Source organism: Nothobranchius furzeri, chromosome 11, assembly GCF_043380555.1.
Source record: "Nothobranchius furzeri strain GRZ-AD chromosome 11, NfurGRZ-RIMD1, whole genome shotgun sequence".
In the NCBI taxonomy this organism is placed as follows: Eukaryota; Metazoa; Chordata; class Actinopteri; order Cyprinodontiformes; family Nothobranchiidae; genus Nothobranchius; species Nothobranchius furzeri.
The window spans coordinates 21,700,555-21,718,580 of NC_091751.1; the positions used below are offsets into that span (position 1 = coordinate 21,700,555).

Genomic DNA, 18,026 nt, shown 5'->3' on the forward strand with positions numbered 1-18,026 from the left:
TTTAAGCTGTCTAAACTGAAATTCAGCAAAATTTCTAACTAGGAAGAAGAAACCATTTATTTATATAGAGCCTCAAGAAAAACATTTAGAGACGCTTCACAAACAAAAAATAAAATGAATTAAAAATATCGAAATGAAAACTCGGGGAAAAAGGAAAAATTAAACATGTGAAGGAGGGGAAAAAGTGAAAAAGAAAAGGTAATCCCAGGATCCCGAGAAAGACAGAATTGGTAGAAACGGTAGCATGAAGAGATGGTGGTGAGGAAGAATTAACAGAAACAAAATAAATGAAAATTAAAGTTATTTCACTTCAGTTTTAGTAAAGCTGATTTTTAAATATTGAAATCCTTTTTCAACACCTGTCCTCAAATGTCGGGGCTGTCCAGAGCGGATATTGATCTGGTTTTGCTTTCCTTTAGTTCCTGTTTTCCTCCTCTGGCTCTGTTTTGAAAGAGAAAAGCTCTCTGGGGTGTCGAGAATGTGAGCCTTCCTGGTAACAACATGCATATGGATGATCGGCTCGGCATCCACGGCCTACTCCCTCTTTAATTAGCTGTGTGTTTGTGGCCGTGATGACACCGTGATGGTGCTGCCAGGCTGATCTTATTCACACGCATCATTAAAGCACAACTCTAACAATGGAGGCTTTTCATTGATGATTTGGCTCAATTTAGCCTCTTTCTCTCAGCGTTAGATGGCAAATGTACATATTTGACGACTTGGGTTGTTCCAAACAAACTAAATGTGTGTTTTGTGTTCCTCTAAGGTGTTCCTGTTCTTCTGTGAAACCTGCTCAGTGCCCATCTGTAGGGAGTGCAGCGTGGGCCGCCACATGGGCCACACGTTTGTGTACCTGCAGGACGCCGTGCAGGACTGCCGCGCCATCACTATCCAGCTGTTGGCTGATGCTCAGCAGGGACGACAGGCTGTCCAGGTGAGAGCAGTAAAGCTGGACCTGTCCTTATAAGGATGAAAGCAGACTCACCCTCACCCGTCTCCTAGGTAGAAACAGCAGCTGTGTCTTTAGAAAAGGCTCCCAGCAGCAGCAGAGTGACCAGCGATTAGAGCCAATCAGCTTCGAGCTGTCTGAGAGTGACCAGCCCCACGCTGCTGGGAAGCCCGGGGTTAAAGGTGCTCCAGCTGGCCCCTAAAAAGGGGGGTGTGTCGCATGAGTTGAATTCCGGCGGGGGCAGGGCTCAGGGTCAAAGGGGAGGAGGAGTTTAGGGGAGGGTGGGGGAGGGGAGGTGAGGTATTTAAAGGATTTCGGAGAAAGGAGAAATACGCTCTTCTAAAGAAGTGGAAGGCCCTTCGACTTCTCATTTATTCGCTCACACCCCCAGCTCCTAGTGGACCTCACACCATACAACACCCCCCTCATTTACATAAGGGCCTCCAGCCTTCCTCACATTTAGCTTTTATCAACAAATACGTGTTTAAGGAGCAGAAGCATCAGAACTGTCTCAAAAAAAGCTCCACGTGGGCTTGCTTTGGTAAATAAAATAAGTATTTTTAATCATGTCACATTTATACTACATATATAAAATTTATTTAAGTCCATTTGGACTCATTTAAAACAAATGTTGATTTAAAAAATCCATCTGAATGTTTAGGCTAAAGTTTAGACCAGGGGTGTCAAACATGCGGCCTGCGGGCCGGATCCGGCCTGCAAGCGGGTTAAATCCAGCCCGCGAGACGGTTGTGTAAACTTTATTTTCATACTTTACAATGTAGAGTGAAAATAAACGTATCTTTGTGAGCAAGTTTTCTCTGTAATGAGTATAAATAAAACAAAGCTGCGCTCTAAGGCTCACACAAGAACTTGAATCACATCCTGAAGTTGGCCGCCACTCAGGATGTGACTTCTGATATTGATGTGCTGGTGAAAGCTAAACGATGTAAAGTAAAATGAGTCAAATATACTTTAAGTGCTGCATGAAACTGATCTTGCCATGTGATCTGTAAGCTCTTTGAATCACTAAGGAATGTTTTCTTTTATTTGTTGATTTTTATTTTTTTTCTTTATTTATTTTTTTTTTTTTCAAATTTTCAAGTACACTTCAGGTGTTGTACTTGTACTACACTGTCCTCAGGCTCCAGCCTCGTTTTATATTGATCAGGGATTTGTATTTTTGAAATTCTAGCGATACGATACATGTCACAATACAGGGGAGACGATATGATATATCGATACATTCAGTCAGACGTTACAAGCAATTTTTTTACTGAATTTATTGTAAGAATGTTCAATAAACAGTCCAAACTGATACGTAGCATGTTTAACATGAGGTATCTGAACCATGATGGAGGGATTTACATTTCAATGGTGGAAACAAAACCCGTTGCACACTGCTGCCAACTAGCGGGTGGTGATTGAATTGCACAAAACGAAAAGAAAATACACAAAAGTTTGCATGTAAATTCTTTCAAGAATTAGATACACGGCTTTTGAATATCAATGTAATAATCGCAGGAAAAAATATCATGATATATTGCCATATCGATATTTCCGATACACAGCTTTTGAATATCGATATAGTATTGTTGGATAAAATGTCACGATATATTGCCATATTGATATTTTCTTACATCCCTAATATTGATTGTATTTTAAACAAAGAAAACAATCTGAAGTATTTAATTCATTTACCGGTCCAGCCCACTTGGGACTAGATTTCCTTCAATTTGGCCCCTGAGCTAAAATGAGTTTGACACCCCTGGTTTAGACGTTTTAATTACCGAATGTGTTTAAATTTCAAATTCGGCCCAAAAACCTAACAGACTCGTGTGTGTGTGTGTGTGTGTGTGTGTGTGTGTGTGTGTGTGTGTGTGTGTGTGTGTGTGTGTGTGTGTGTGTGTGTGTGTGTGTGTGTGTGTGCGTGCGTGTGATTTTTGCCTTTATTAGTTTTAGTTCATGAAGATTTCTCAAAGAAATAAAAAGAAGCATAAAATTAGATGCGTTCGCTGATTATTTTCTAGTTTTTACTCCTTATTGTGTTTTGATGCCACAAACTGTTCATTTTTAGGCATAAACATCATTTCTTTTACATTTTTAAACATGTTGGTACATCATTCACACAGGTATGAACAGACTAACTGTTTAAATGAATAACTAACTTGTTTGTTTATGACCTCCGGAGCCACAGAAGCAGCATTTTTCTCAACATTCTTTTGTGCTACGAAGCTGAAGCCCAGCATCAAACTGGAGTTTGGTTTTAGTTATCAGGGATCGTCCCGGCTCACTGCTCTTATCTCATTTGCCCGGAAGGTGGGGCAGAGTTGTGACCTTGGTAAATACTTGCCCAAAACATGAAACTAGAGCCGTTTCGCTGGGATCATGTGACGCTCTGGCATGTACCATCTCCTTCACGAGGCATGCGCCCCACCTATCCATTTCTTTTCTTGACCTTTGTCTGGCCAGGGCAGACTTTCTATCCTAATGGCTGATTACTTATGTCACTCCTGCTTGAAAATTCCAAGATATCCCAACACGGATGCTTCGGGACATACGTGAGGTGAGTTTCCACCAGCTTATATTTTATTAAAGGAAAAGCTCCAGGATGAGGCTCAAATACGCCGCCCGCCATCTGGCTGCAGCCCGTGCCGTTTGGCGTGTTTGTCCACTTTTGTCCAGGTCACAGCAGGAGTAAATGCTGACGCCAGATAATATGTAAACACACACGCTCCTGTCCCCTGAGGTAGGAAATTTCCGTCCACTCTACACCCATTATCTCAGCTGACCCCTCACCCTGGACTTGTGACCTCCTGGTTGGTCAAACCTCTTGGCTTCTGCGTTTTGATTGGCTCCTTCCACCGTCTTTGTGCTCCGAGCTGTGCTCCTCTGGGAGCATGGAGAGAAATGCGGAAAGTGATGGAGACGCAAAGATTGGGAGACGGATCATGAGAAGAAGACAGAAAAAGATGTGCAAGAAATTTAAACGAGAAGCTCATCTGGTGGAAAAGGGGAGGGATAAAGGTCCAGAAAGTCTGTTTTAAATGTCATGGTGGTTCCCCAAACTGGTGCAGGGCTCTCATGCTGCCATCTTCTCTCTGGAGGTCTTATTTAGCTCCTTTAGCAAGACCAAAGCTCTAAAAGGAGCCTGCTGCTGGCATTTGTTCCTGTTGGGCTGCAGTGGGGGTGGGCCACATGCGTCTTAGGACGGGATTGCGACTCACGACCTGTAGAGGTTTAGGCGACCTTTGATCTTTGTGGCAGATATCACAAAGGAAGCTTTATCCCACCTCCCCTTCATGCCTGTGAGGTCCAGCTCACCCTGTGACCTCCCAGAAACCCCCAGAAGAAAACCCTGATAAAACTTGGTGGGTCAGAGGAACACAAAGAGAGAAATGCTCATTCAGACCAAATTGTGGGTTGTAAATGCTTGGACCTTTTATTTTGATCACTGGCTTTTTTATGGCTTCAGGTAGTAATAAAAATGGTCTCCTGTTGACACTGTGTGCACTAGAGTCGTCTAAAAATCTAAATCAAAAATCTGTCAACATCAAACCAACTCGTCCTTGTTTTTAGTTGTAGGATTGTTTTAAAATTACTTTAAACTACAACACACATAAAGATTCCTGCACTGGGATTTACGACTTAAAGAAGCTTTTAAATTCTGCAGGAAGTGTATTATGTTGTCCTCTACGAGGAGACTTCCTAATCCTGACCCATTTCCTGTTTCACTCTGATGTAAGCTCCCAAAATGGAAAAGACCAAAAACAACAAGCAGGTGTCTGTTAGCCAGGACTCTTATAAATGTCATTCCTGGAGCTAATTACTGTTTTTATTTGTGCACTTTTATCAGTTATTACTTTTCCTCGACTTTTCTAAGTGTGCACGATTCCCATGTGTTTCCAGCTGAGCATGGAGAAGGTCCAGGCCATGGCAGAGCAGGTGGAAATCAAGGCCAAGGTGGTGCAGTCTGAAGTGAAGGCACTTGTTCTGAGACACAAGAAAGCCCTGGAGGAGAGGGAGTGTGAACTTCTGTGGAAGGTGAGCTGCTACCTTGGTATTCATCAATGAGCGGTGTTGGTTTTCACGTGGGTTTGTTTCTTTTTATCTGAAGTTTTCAGCTTGGCTGGACTAGCAACGTCGGGCTCTGGTTTTGTTTTTTCCGTTTATGGAATACCTTCAATGCACACATTCTGCCGCTGTTTCTCTCCAGTATCAGCTGATGGAGGGCTCTAGTTTTGTTGCGCCGTTGGTGTCAGCGGACATGGTAGGGGAGGGGGGAGGGGCATGACGTTTAGCCTGGCGGGTGGCACTGGGGGGAAACCCTGATTGTGTATTTTTTAAAAATGACCAAATTTTTCAGTAAATCTGTGATCATGTGAGAGATCGTTGTTTTGTGAACTACTGTTCAGCTGTTGGCTGTTTGGTGCAACAAGAACAATAGTCCCTGCCCTGATTAGTTAGAGCTACATGTGTAAGAATAGGTGGGCGACAATATTGACTTTAGACCTAATGATGGATTGTGGACTAGACTTGTTCTGGACAACCCTTTTTATTGGATCCTCGTGGACGGTCAATACATCTGTCCTTTCTCGCCTTTTTAGACAATATAGTTCATTTTGGATAAAGTAATGGCTTTGTTTGTATGCATCTTTTACTACTTTTCATTTAATCTAACGTAAAAATTACAGTTTGGTTCTATGTAGAAGATGTGTTTGTGGAAGGTGTGTGCTTGATTAAACTCCATAGGAGAGTTGGTAAACATTTCTTCCGCTCTTCCTCCATATCTAGAGCTTAACACGTGTCCTTTGACTCCACGAGATTGCCCCTGAAGCAGCTTCTAGGCTCTCGAATGTCCGTGCAAAGCGTTCTCATTAAAACGTTGGTAGATAATCTTGGAGGATGTTATTCAGGAGACACTAAAGGAAATCATAAAGTTTTTCTCTATCTTTATCTTTACTCTTTATCTTGGTGTCTTGAAAATCCTTCCTATAGAGCGCTGGACGTCAGGTGGTTCTCAAATAGTAGGCGCCATGTTGGCAGGCAACAAAGGTAAACAAAATGAACGTGATCGGCTTGGATTTTACTCCGTCGGAGTTTACACTTTAAAACCAAAGAAATCGTTTTATTGTTTTATATAGTCAGAAATTAAATAGACTAAACATCTCCGACACTTACCGTGCCCTTGGGATACTTTTTAAAAAACGCCAGAAGCTGTCGGAGTGGACCTCTTTCCGGATTTGAGATGCCCTGACATTTATAATTTATAAAACTAATTAAACAAAAACACAAATAACAGATTTACACATAAGTAGTTTAAATAGAGTGCTGTGCTGTTTGACTGTATAAACTGAACTCCAAGAGAAATCACTAGTCTGATTTTTTTCCGTGAATAAAATAAATATGTCAGGCAGGAGCGTCTCAGGATCTGTCTGAGATCTGTCTCGGTGAGACAGATAATAGCAATCCAAAGTGCTTTTTATGTGTGATCTGACAATTGATCAACCACTGCTTAAAAATGAAATACAGCTTAGCCGGTTAATTGCTGTGATCATAAAACACGTAAACGGCGGCACGCAGAACTCACGAGGCAACGTTTTACGTGATGTTTACTTGTTGCTGTGAGTAATAAGACAGAAAAAGCCACGCCAAAATAAGTTTAGGAAGCCCACTAAGAATTGTAATAAAAGTATTTAAAATAAATACCATACACAGTTGAGGAAACGTTGGTTTAAGTACCTGATATGAAGTGGTCGCTGCATAAGTGAAAACCTTTACTCTCGGGGTCCCACAGTTTCATTTTCGCCCGGTCACTAGCGCGTTTTATTATAATGATCCAACGTTTGCGGCGCTCCGGATCTTGGGGAATCCTGTAGATGGCTCTTCCCTAATCTCGTCCACGTCTGTTCTGCATCGTGGGGACAACAGGAATCTACCATTCCATCTTTCAGTTCTTTTTATTTACCTGCAACGCAGCAGGTAAATAAAACCGTTCTGTGTTTTAAAAAGAACTGAAAGATGGAATTAGAATTTCAACACCGCAAGAACACACCAAATATGTTTAAGGAATCTACCATATTTCCCATTTGAGTTTTCTGACAATAACAAATAGCCTATCTGTGAGCTACTGCCTGCCAAGATGGCGCAGTTTCGATTTGAACTGTTGCATGCCGGGAGAAGTGACGTCAGCTCCCGGAGCTCTATTCTGAAATCCCCTCTCATGGTCACGGTCTCTTACTTTAGCCAGTGTTGCGCCCTCTTCAGGTAAAAACTCTGCACTGCATTTGCATTTAAATCTGCCATTTCTATAAGCTAAGAGGTACACTATGATGTTAGCTGGTACATCATGATGTCACAATGTCAATGCAGAATTCTTATCTGAAGAGGGCGCAACACCGACAGTTTTAGGTAGAATATGTAAATTTTAACAAAGACGCACTAAAGTGCCAAATTATTGACTACATATGTCTACAGCACGATGAGACATTCATTTATATGGTTTATCGGCAAAAAAAAGTTGATTTGGGGGTGACTTGCTCTTTAAGGAGTTGTCTGTAGTTGGAGTTACTGAGCAACGGGCGTCCTTAACAAAAATGATAGAAATGCGTTGACGGGCTAGTATGTAAACAGCTTTATTTATAATATCTTTGCTTCCAAGCAGGTTTTACAGCTTGTATTTAGTTTGACTTGATATGTGGACATGGTGATTAAAATTAAAGCAAGTTTTTGAAAATATATTCTTTCATTAATTATTTATGTTTAAGAAAGAAAAGGGAAATGAAGTCTAAAAAAATCAAAAATGGGATTTAGAGTAAAATTATTTTTAAAGTGATATTCCACCCAAAAAGAGAATTAGTCTGACATATTTTCCACCATTAGATATGTGGAAAACCCCATTTTTAACCAGCTCAGTTATTCTCCTGATCCGGCTGTACTCCTTTCACCTTAGCCTAGCATAAAAACACAGTAAGTGAATGGATCCAAATAGCATTGTGAGTAAAAAAGTTCTGAAAATCCCTCAGTGATCCAAATTCAGCTTGGTGACCCAAATAATCAGACTGAGTGCAAGTGAAAATAAATAGTAACATCCAGGAATCGTAGGTGCCATTTTAGACTAGGGACTACTTTACAATGAAGCACAGCTGTATACCTCCGCTGGCAGCACCAAAGACACCTGCTTCTGTAAACACAGGTGTACACGTTAGCTAACCAGAAAAAAGGTGCACGTGCGCACACACACACACACACACACACACACACACACACACACACGTAAGGCTGCGTTTCCCAGCTTTAGTATTAGTAGTAATTTATTACCTTTGGGCCTAAAAATAAAAGCACACAAATGTACCATTTAATTACCCATAATGCCATGCTGAAATCCCTCTACCATTCTGGAGCCTGAGTAGAGGAGAGTAGCTAAACGTGTGAGTTCACACCTGGCATTAAAATGCTTTCTGCTGTGTGTTAAGTGACCAGGTGGGATTACGTCTCACCTATCTGCTCTAGAAGCATGCAGAGATCTTCAGATCGTAGGACATCAGCTGTGCTTCCAGTGACTGCTGTTCATATAAAACCAGAATGAACATGGATATTAGTTTGCAGAGAATGATGTTGATGATTTTCCTGAGCTGCTTTTATTTGTCTCCGCTCGTTTTACCAGCAATAAAAACTGTACGTGATGTTGCCGTTTTAGCACCAGCACATATCTGCTTTCTTAAAGTGAAGCTTTGAATCTCTAGCAGTGAGATATATAAGTGTTGTTATTCATGCAATAGCTGTAGTCATCGGGTCACATCTAATGAGCTTTAGGTCCTCTGCATCCAACCCGTTTGTCTTCTATTGCATCACAGCTCGGCTCTTCTTGAAAACTCCCAGCCGTCCTTCTGGAAAGTTCTCCAATGAGCTCAGTGTTTGTCAGGAGACAGAAAGATGCCACCCAAACAAAGTTAGTGAGCATTTAGAGATGGAAGTTTATTAAAATGTGTTTCTGAAGGAAAACTACTGGGTTTACCATCTAGGAGTAGAGCCCTGCACTGAAGCCCTAGGCCCTCTGGTCAGGCCGGGCTTCGGGCCGTCGGGCCGGGCTTCGGGCCAACGACTGTGTAATTACCTCGGACACGGGCCGGGCTGGGCGCGTTTATTTTTAATCGATTTCATAAAAAAGATTGAAACACTTAAACGCAGCAGTAGAGCCCTGAGCGGGACTGTTTTCTTCATCCCGCTCCTGCCCGCTCCCGCTGAATTTCTGACCATTACCGCCTGCAACTGCAGCGTGTGTGTTACACTCCCGCCCACACCTGAAAAACTCTGAGAAATTATTATTTCACAATAAAAGAGATGTATTGAGTTTGTGTCCTCAACATGTTATTGTATAGGCTATACCAGGGGTCGGCAACCCGCGGCTCTTCCATCCATCTGATGCGGCTCTCTGTGCTTGTAAAATAATGAATGGATATTTAAATAAAATGCTTTATATTTTACTGCATTCATTTTATATTTGTAAGTCAATTCTATGTAAAGATTGTCTGCGTAAACCTGAACAGGCCCAACCCGGTCTTACTGTGAGACTGGGTTGATGGATCACGCGTAATCATAGGCGCTTCCTGAGCTGAAGATGTGAGATTCTGGGCTTCTCCTCAGACGGCTCCTGGATGCGTCGCCACATTGGAGACAGGAACAAGCGCTATTCAGCCAAAGTTTCATAATCGGGGAACATTTTCTAAGTGACAAGTCTCTCTGAGAGACCGGGTTTGGAAAACACTCGCTTCAGTGGGAGGAATCTTCCCGCATGCGCTCTGGTTCTGCAACACGCTCCAAGCCAATCTCCACAACTTCAGCTCGCTGTGCGCATATGCGCTGACGGCGAGCTGCGCTGAGCAGTGTCCAGCTCAGATGTTCTGATGGGAATCTTTTCTTGAGTGATTTAGCTACATCTGCGATGTGCGTAGAATAAAATGTCAGTTTGTCTGCATGCGTCGGGGTAATTCTTTCTATTCTTTCTCCGTCAAAATAAACGGTCAAATACGGGAACTGTCCGGTCAACACAACACAAGCCCTGCTTTTAACTGTTTTGTTTTCTTGTGAAAATTGTTGGAAAGAGATCAAATTTAACTCGATTACCACCAGAGCCTGCGCCGTTATCTCCGTGATGGTAAACGAGGGAAAAACAAATTGATCGGATCCTGCACGTCTTTTAACACATTGGTCAGGATTGACGCACTTTGTTTTCATTTAGTTGGTTAAATAAAAGTCGGGCTCTGGTCGGGCCAGAGAATCCCGAAAACCTTTTCGGACCGGGTCGGGCTGGGGCTCCACCCCCTCGGACCGGGCCGGACACGGGCTCAGATTTTAGGCCCGTGCAGGGCTCTGTCTAGGAGTGATTTAGATGTCGTAAGGAAGACTAGAAATAAATCCAGCTTTACTGGAATTTTTTGCTTTTCCTGAGATGGGAGGTGGGTGTCACATGAGACTCACCAGTATCTATCAAAGAGCAGGTTCACTGATGAACCATTTTTAGTTATTTTTAAAAATTATCCTTCACTCAGTTTCTCATGCAGGCTGAACACGAAAATGAGCTTCTGCCTCCATTTCCTGCATTAGCTGAGCGTAGACCAGTTTAAGTATATAAAAATGTAAAATGTCAAGCCAATAGGAATATTTAGAATAAACGGTGAGAAATATGAATGAAAAAGGACACATTTGTGAATGGATACGCAGAATTTGATAGTAAACAAGTAAAAATATTACATACCGTGCCTTTAAAAATAGATGTTTAAAATGTAGAACGCATACATTTTTTTTTGCTTTAGGCCATTGGCCATTTTTAGCTCATTGGAGAACTTTCCAGAAGGACGGCTGGGACCTTTGACATGGTCCTGCTGTACTTATGGCCATAAAGGTGTGTAAAAGAGCTATAGATTTTGGTGGGAGAAGGCTGAGGCTGTTTTGCATTCCCATGTTGAGCCAGAGGCCCAACAACACAGAGACTCTAGTGTAGCACGTGGAGCCATGACTGTTTCTAACATAGATGTGGACTTCAGCTCGAGTTCTCTATGGAAGCTAAGCTAATGTCCCCTATTCAGGTTCTGTGCTGCAACCAAAAAGCTGTGTATGAGAAGGACTCAAGTATTAACTTCTACCACAGCGTAGATGCCACACTTCTGGATTTGTAACCTAAACCATTGGTCCAAAGTGGTATAAAAGCAATAATTCAGGAGAGGAAATATTTCCTACCAGGGGAGTTAAAGTGTAAATCCACTAAAACCATGACATCATTGGGCTGTGATTGTTGGTGACTACTTGGTGACACAAAAGTGAAAACGTGTAAATATTCAGTTGGAATTGCACCGAATAAGCATGGACAATACCTTTGCTGCACGTTTTACATCATTGAGCATATGATGTCATCACAAACGTTTTAGCAAAGTATCTGATCTTACTTTGTTACAAGTTGTGCTTAGCAAAGTTTTTAGAGTGTTTGAAATTCTGTCAAAGTGCAAATTATTTTGCTATTATCTTGTATTTTGTGAAGTCTCTTGTAAATCCCGTCAGTGGTTAGTCATCGTTGGTCCCAGACGAGTGAGATGCTGGTTTTAAGTACATGTTGGGCTTTCTGGGCAGATTTGTAGAAAAATAATTTGTGCTGCTAATTGTGACCTAAATGTGTAATGGTTACCGTGCTTAGGGGTGATTGTGTTTTCACATGTCACCCCTTTAGGGGGGTCTGTTACACCTTCTTCCTGTTTCTTTGTCATGTGTGAGAGTCGGAGTGGGGGTGAAGTCTAACACTAACCATCGGAGATAGTCACAGGAACTAGTCAGCATGTGTGTGTGAATTGGGGGTGCGGGGGGGGGGGGGGTGCTGTTTGCGATACTGATTTCAGGTTTGCAACGACACAACCCAGAACCCCCTCTTGTCTTTTCTGACCTACCACAAGGAAACTGCGTCACAAGTCTTAACAAGTATGTCTTTATTTGAGTGAAAAGGTGTCTTCTAATAAGCACTTGATATTAGTGAGTTTCAGATTCTCACTGAAGACCATGAAGAAGGCTTCAGTGAGAATCCGAAACTGTTAGCAGGTCTAAAGATATCTAATTCTCTCACTACTATCAGGTGCCTATTAGGAGAAACCTTTTCATGAGTTCACTTACTGAGGCACAATGAACTTCATCTCCACGTCTTTATTTTGGTGACGAAAGTAGGGCTGCAGCTATTTTTGTAATCGAGTACTGTATCGAATCTTTTATCGATTAATCGAGTACTCTAATGAATTTCTCTTTTGTGTTTGTAAACCATTATATCAAATAGCATGTTATAAAATATGAAAGACCTCTTAAAATGAGCAAGCAATTGCATAAGTATACAACCTGAGCCGATTTTCCCCTCGCGCGAGAAGCGCTGCGAGCGGCTGCGGCCCAAACAGCACCAGAACCGCTCACGGCGCATGCGCAAACATGGCTCGCCAGCTGTTTCCCTATTAACACACGTCCATTTTAATTTCTACACTTTTTTTTCTCACACAATAACAAGTATTGTCGAGAAAGCATGTTTGCCGTGGTTATGTTAAATTATACTGATCACAAAACATTTACTTTCTTTCGTTTTCCTCATAAATACCTGCGTCCTCCTGCAGCAATCCTGAGGGACAACACACATCAATAACAACACAATAAAAAGCCCGACGTGTTGTAAAAACTGCTATTTTTAGCACATTTTAGGTCTGACGTGTTGCTACCAGACGCACAGTGTGAGCAGAAACTGAGTGCTACAAATGAAAAAGTCACACAGTGTCCGCAGAATATATAGCGGACCTCCGAGTCCGCTTGCAGAAGTGACATTTACGTGTGGATGTTTCCTGGTCGGGTGCTGCAGCATGGAGGATGTGGTGTTGTGGTAGGCTAAATCCATTTTACAGTATTTACACTGGACTACGTTTTCCGCCTTACGACGTGAAAAATGGCCCCACACTTTTGACATTTTCTGTCATGAATTAAACATTTATTAAATGAAGCCTCGAGGCAGAGAATTTGACTCGAGTTTTTTTTTTTGTACTCTAATTATTCGAGGTACTCGAGGAATCGTTTCAGCCCTAGATGAAAGCAGCCAGGGTGAATGTTGAACCTGTGTATGCTCATAAAACCCTCACCAATTTCAGAAAATTAAGACGTCAAGATCTTCTTGCAATTCAGGAAGTAAAAGTCATTTAAAGAAAGAACCTATTTCACAGCTCAAAAACAAACCTTCAACTGGAACTGGTAACTTCAGCCTCCAGGGAGTGGCGTGGTAACCGTCCACTCCGGTGTTGAAAGCTTGCAAGTTGAGCCGGCCCACTCTGAGTCATACCAGACACTGGAAATGACTCCTCTTCTGTTTTCTGATGCCAGGAAAGGGTTTAAAAAGTCTTAAATTTGGCTCCCTTAAACCTGCAGGTACCCTGCAGGATGATGGTCACCAGTAATGCCAGGAAATCTGATGTAGCCCTTCCTCCCAGTGAGTCAGCGTTACTTGTAATGAGAACCTATAATCTGTGGCTGTGCATCCACTTGGACAAGGCTGTATTAGAACTTATTGGTCTTATTAAAGGGACACTAAACCCTTTTGGCTTGCCTTTAGCACCCCCTGGTGTCCATGCAGTGAAAGCAAAAGTGAAAGTTATCTCCTCGCTGTGCGTTTGTGTTTTTTTAACACCTTAATCTAACAGTTGAAATGTCTCCCCAGCCTTCATTAGTGTCTGCTGGAGCGGTCCATCACTTAATCAAACTAATCAGCTGTGTTCATCTAAGACATGCTGGAAGCAGACAGCAGTGCCAGGCATGCCGGCTCCACTTTACTAAATCCAACAAGGACCAGACCACTCTGAAGTTGCAAGTGCGATAATCTGACCACATATTGCGGTGGGGGTCTGAGTGACCTTTCATTAACTCTGTACAGTCATTTTAGCACATATTGACTCAATAATATGATTCAAAAATATGAAAAGGTTTGATAGAATGGTTTTAACATAGGTAGTAACACATTAGTGTGATGTCGTGGCTGTGCGGGGTCCGTTTATCTGAAGCTCTTCTACAACTGGTCGTGTAAACATCAGAAAGCCCAGCTTGTCTTCTCCAACTATAAAACGTAACTTTAGTCTCACAGATGCTAATTTTAGTTTCAGATCTTTTGGACTCTGTGTCTCCCCGAGTCCCTCCCTGACCAAAGAGCCAGTTGAGCCATTGTGTTACTGTCTTTGTGTTAGCTGATGTTAGGTGAGAGACCAGGCCCAGCGCCTCCGGTTCTACCAGCCCCCGCCCTCTTTAAGGCCTTTTACTCCGTCTGTAGTGAAAATGGATCTGACCTCTGAAGGAAACCAAAATGTTCCTGGGTTAGGTGATGAGTAGTTCTTGTTTTTTCTTCAACAATGAGCTGAATGAAACTGGAGTTTTCCTACATAATGTTTTTGATGTTTGTTCCCCTCTGGGGTTTTTGTCTTTTTTAATTTATAAGAATGATTAGAATAAAAAGTAATTCTATAGAGGATTACATTTAACCTGGAAAGATGGCTCCTATAAGCGGTAAACTTAGTTACGTGTGTGTGTGTGTGTGTGTGTGTGTGTGTGTGTGTGTGTGTGTGTGTGTGTGTGTGTGTGTGTGTGTGTGTGTGTGTGTGTGTGTGTGTGTGTGTGTGTGTTGTAAAGGGCCTTGGGGGGTTGTACAGCCCTAAATGTGCTCCACTTAACGTGTTTTACAAATGTCTTGTTTAAAAGCTAGTGTTTCTCAACAACATGGCATGGTGAGCCACCCAGAGGGCAGGGCTACTGGGACCAGTTACAATCCAACTGGTTCTAAAATGTTTATGTTTATAATATAAAATTGAAGGAGTTCAAAATATTCATTTTTCCCAGTTCACCTTTTGCAGCTTAAATTTTCTTGGAGCTCTTGTTTCATTTGCCTGAACCTTAAATTGATATTTACTAACAAAACTCATTTATTAAGCTGTTTTTTTGTTTGTTTGTTTGTTTTTCAGCTGGAGAAGATCCGTCAGGTGAAGGCCAAGTCTCTATACCTGCAGGTGGAGAAACTCCACCAGAGTCTGACCAAATTAGATGGCACCATAGCTGCTGTCAGCCAGGTGCTGGACGAGGGCCACCACCTCGATGTTCTGCTGGCCAGGGAGCGAATGCTGACCCAGATCCATGAGCTCAAGGCCCTCCGGGGCCTGCTGCAGCCGCAGGAGGACGAACGCTTCATGTTCACTCCTCCAGACCAGGTTGGCAATTAAACGGGCTTATACCTTTCTCATAACTTCACAAAGCAAATAGCTGATTGTATTTGTCGTTGAAACAGGCGCTGTACATCGCTATCCAGTCCATGGGCATGATCAGCAGCGGGGCCTTCGCCCCCGTCACCAAAGCTCATGGCGAGGGTCTGAAGAACGTAGTTCGTGGCAAGCCGGCCTCATTCACGGTGGTCGGATACGATCACGATGGTGAGCCACGTCTCTCAGGCGGAGACGCCGTGTCTGCAGTCGTCATGTCAGTTGCAGATGGAAACCTATCTGCGGTGGAGGTGACGGACCACCAGAACGGCTCGTACACCATCAGCTACCTCGCCAAAACCGAGGGGGAGCACCTGGTGTCTGTGCTGGTGTGTAACCAACACATCCAAGGCAGTCCCTTCAAAGTGATGGTGAAATCGGGTCGAAGCTACGGCTCGCTTGGCTCCCAGGTGTCATCGTTTGGATCTGAGGGGGAAGGAGACGGCCAGCTATGTCGTCCTTGGGGCATCAGTGTGGACAAGGAGGGATACGTTGTGGTGGCTGATCGCAGCAACAACCGCATACAGGTACACACACCGTTCCCATAAACTGTTTTATTAGAGTAATGTTGCCGGTGACTGAGGATGGTTTCTCTGCACAGATATTCAAACCTTGCGGTGCCTTCCACCATAAGTTTGGCTCCCTGGGGTCTCGACCCGGTCAGTTTGACCGCCCAGCCGGGGTCGCCTGTGACAGTCAGAGACGAATCGTCGTGGCTGATAAGGACAATCACCGTGTGCAGGTACAAAGGCTTAATCCATACCATCTGTCATTTCAGGGTATGTGTTAGAACATTGAAGCCATGGCAACGCAGCATGAAAAACAAAATGTACTTTTGAAAAAGTTGTGAACACTTGTATTTATGTAGCTAAATGCTCAGCTCCTCTGGCTTGCTCGTCCTCTGATCCACATGTAAACATGCTGGGCTTTGAGACATTTTCTCTGTCTGGCAGGTGTTTACGTTTGAGGGCCAGTTTCTCCTGAAGTTTGGGGAAAAGGGAACCAAGAACGGGCAGTTCAACTATCCCTGGGATGTGGCTGTCAACTCCGAGGGCAAGATCCTGGTCTCAGACACCAGGAACCACCGCGTGCAGCTCTTCGGCCCCGATGGCTCCTTCCTCAACAAGTACGGCTTTGAGGGGGCTTTATGGAAACACTTCGACTCCCCAAGAGGAGTAGCCTTTAACCATGAAGACCACCTGGTAGTGACCGACTTCAACAACCACCGGCTCCTGGTGATCCGGCCGGACTGCCAGTCGGCTCGCTTTCTGGGCTCTGAGGGGACCGGGAACGGGCAGTTCCTGCGGCCACAAGGAGTCGCCGTGGACCAGGAGAACCGCATCGTCGTGGCTGACTCCCGCAACCACAGAATCCAAATATTCGAGCCCAACGGAAACTTTTTATGCAAATTCGGCACGCAGGGGAGTGGCTATGGACAGATGGACCGCCCCTCCGGTGTGGCCGTGACACCCGATGGTGTCATCGTGGTCGTTGACTTTGGGAACAACCGTATCCTCAAGTTCTAGAAAGAAAGTTCTATTTTTGCATTCTCTCCCTCTGTTTGCCCTTTTTTGCAGTTTTTTTCTTTCTTTTCCACAATGAAGGAAATGGAGGAGAGAGAATCAATCAACAGAAAGGTAGCGAGTTCAGAGAGGACTGAGAAAACGCTGAAGCCAAAGGACGTTAAATCCATTTTGTTCCTTTAACTAAAACACACCTGTAGCACAAATACCGGGGACCTTTACTAGTTGATTATCAGTTAAAAGCAACATATTCCCCTTTGACTTTCAGCATCTCTCAGTTCTCTCAATCACTCTTTTTTTTTTTTTTTTTATTAGTACACATCTCAGGGAATTTCTCACTTCTTGAAACCTTGTACCCTCTGCTCCACACCTACCTCATTTAGCTCTTTGTGAATGTACTCATAGTCAGTGAGCAGAGGTTTTAGTCCGTGAAGTTTTACAAAGAAGACAGTCTACCTCTATGCTTTATTTAAGAGACAATAGAAAATGAATAGATTCTTGGGTTGGTATTTGCACAGGAATAATAGAATTCTTGCTGTGCGTTTTCAGATGAGGAGTTAAAGTGAAGCTCCTGAATGTTGTTGCTGATGCGTTCCTCAGACCGCTGTAGAGGCTGCCTGATGGTTTCCCACTGGAGAGGAAACCGATGTCCCTCCTGTGTTTGTTGACCAGTGTCTAGCTGGCGACCCTTTCCCTGTCGAGTTCGAAACGTGGTGAAAGCTGAGCACGACCGTGTGAAGCAATGCCAAACTTGACGGAATCAACATGAGCTCAGGTCATCGTAGAACAGATTAAAACGATCAGTGCTTTTCTCCCGCTAGCTTGACTGGCTAACGCTGATTTGATGAATTTATGAATGAGTATAGTTACAGTTTAGGAAATCAGCTCTAAAATGACCTAATATCTTTAAAATGTTCCCAATCTCATTATCTATTATACGGCTGGACGAACTTGTGTAAAAATGTACGTTAGGGCTCTCCAGTTTAAGTTAAAAATGAATTTTAGGGAAGAAAAAATAGCTTTGTATCCTCCAAACGAGAGGACCCACAGAAAGATTTAGGGAGTTGGATCCTTGAAAATCGGATAGAAAATGAACTATTTAGTTGAATGATACCTTTTAAGAAGGCATGCTGTTTGATAAAAGCCTCAGAAGTAGGCGCGTGATTTTGGCCGTCCAGAGGACAATGACATCGAGTTAAAGGCCTAATAACAATATAGATGGTGGTTGAAAGCCATGCCCTCTGGCTCCTAGGG

General features: G+C 43.2%; 1 protein-coding gene across 1 annotated transcript in view; it reads left to right on the forward strand.

Annotated features, from left to right (window-relative positions):
- The window catches only part of trim71 (tripartite motif containing 71, E3 ubiquitin protein ligase), a 35,745-nt gene extending 18,822 nt beyond the window's left edge, over nt 1-16,923 (forward strand). The window contains exons 3-8 of the mRNA XM_054746103.2: nt 767-934; nt 4,856-4,990; nt 14,959-15,201; nt 15,279-15,776; nt 15,851-15,991; nt 16,203-16,923. Of these exons, the coding sequence (XP_054602078.1) occupies nt 767-934; nt 4,856-4,990; nt 14,959-15,201; nt 15,279-15,776; nt 15,851-15,991; nt 16,203-16,775 (1,758 nt within the window). The 3' untranslated portion in view covers nt 16,776-16,923. The remainder of the gene's footprint in view (nt 1-766; nt 935-4,855; nt 4,991-14,958; nt 15,202-15,278; nt 15,777-15,850; nt 15,992-16,202) is intronic.
- Nucleotides 16,924-18,026: the final 1,103 nt, after the last annotated feature.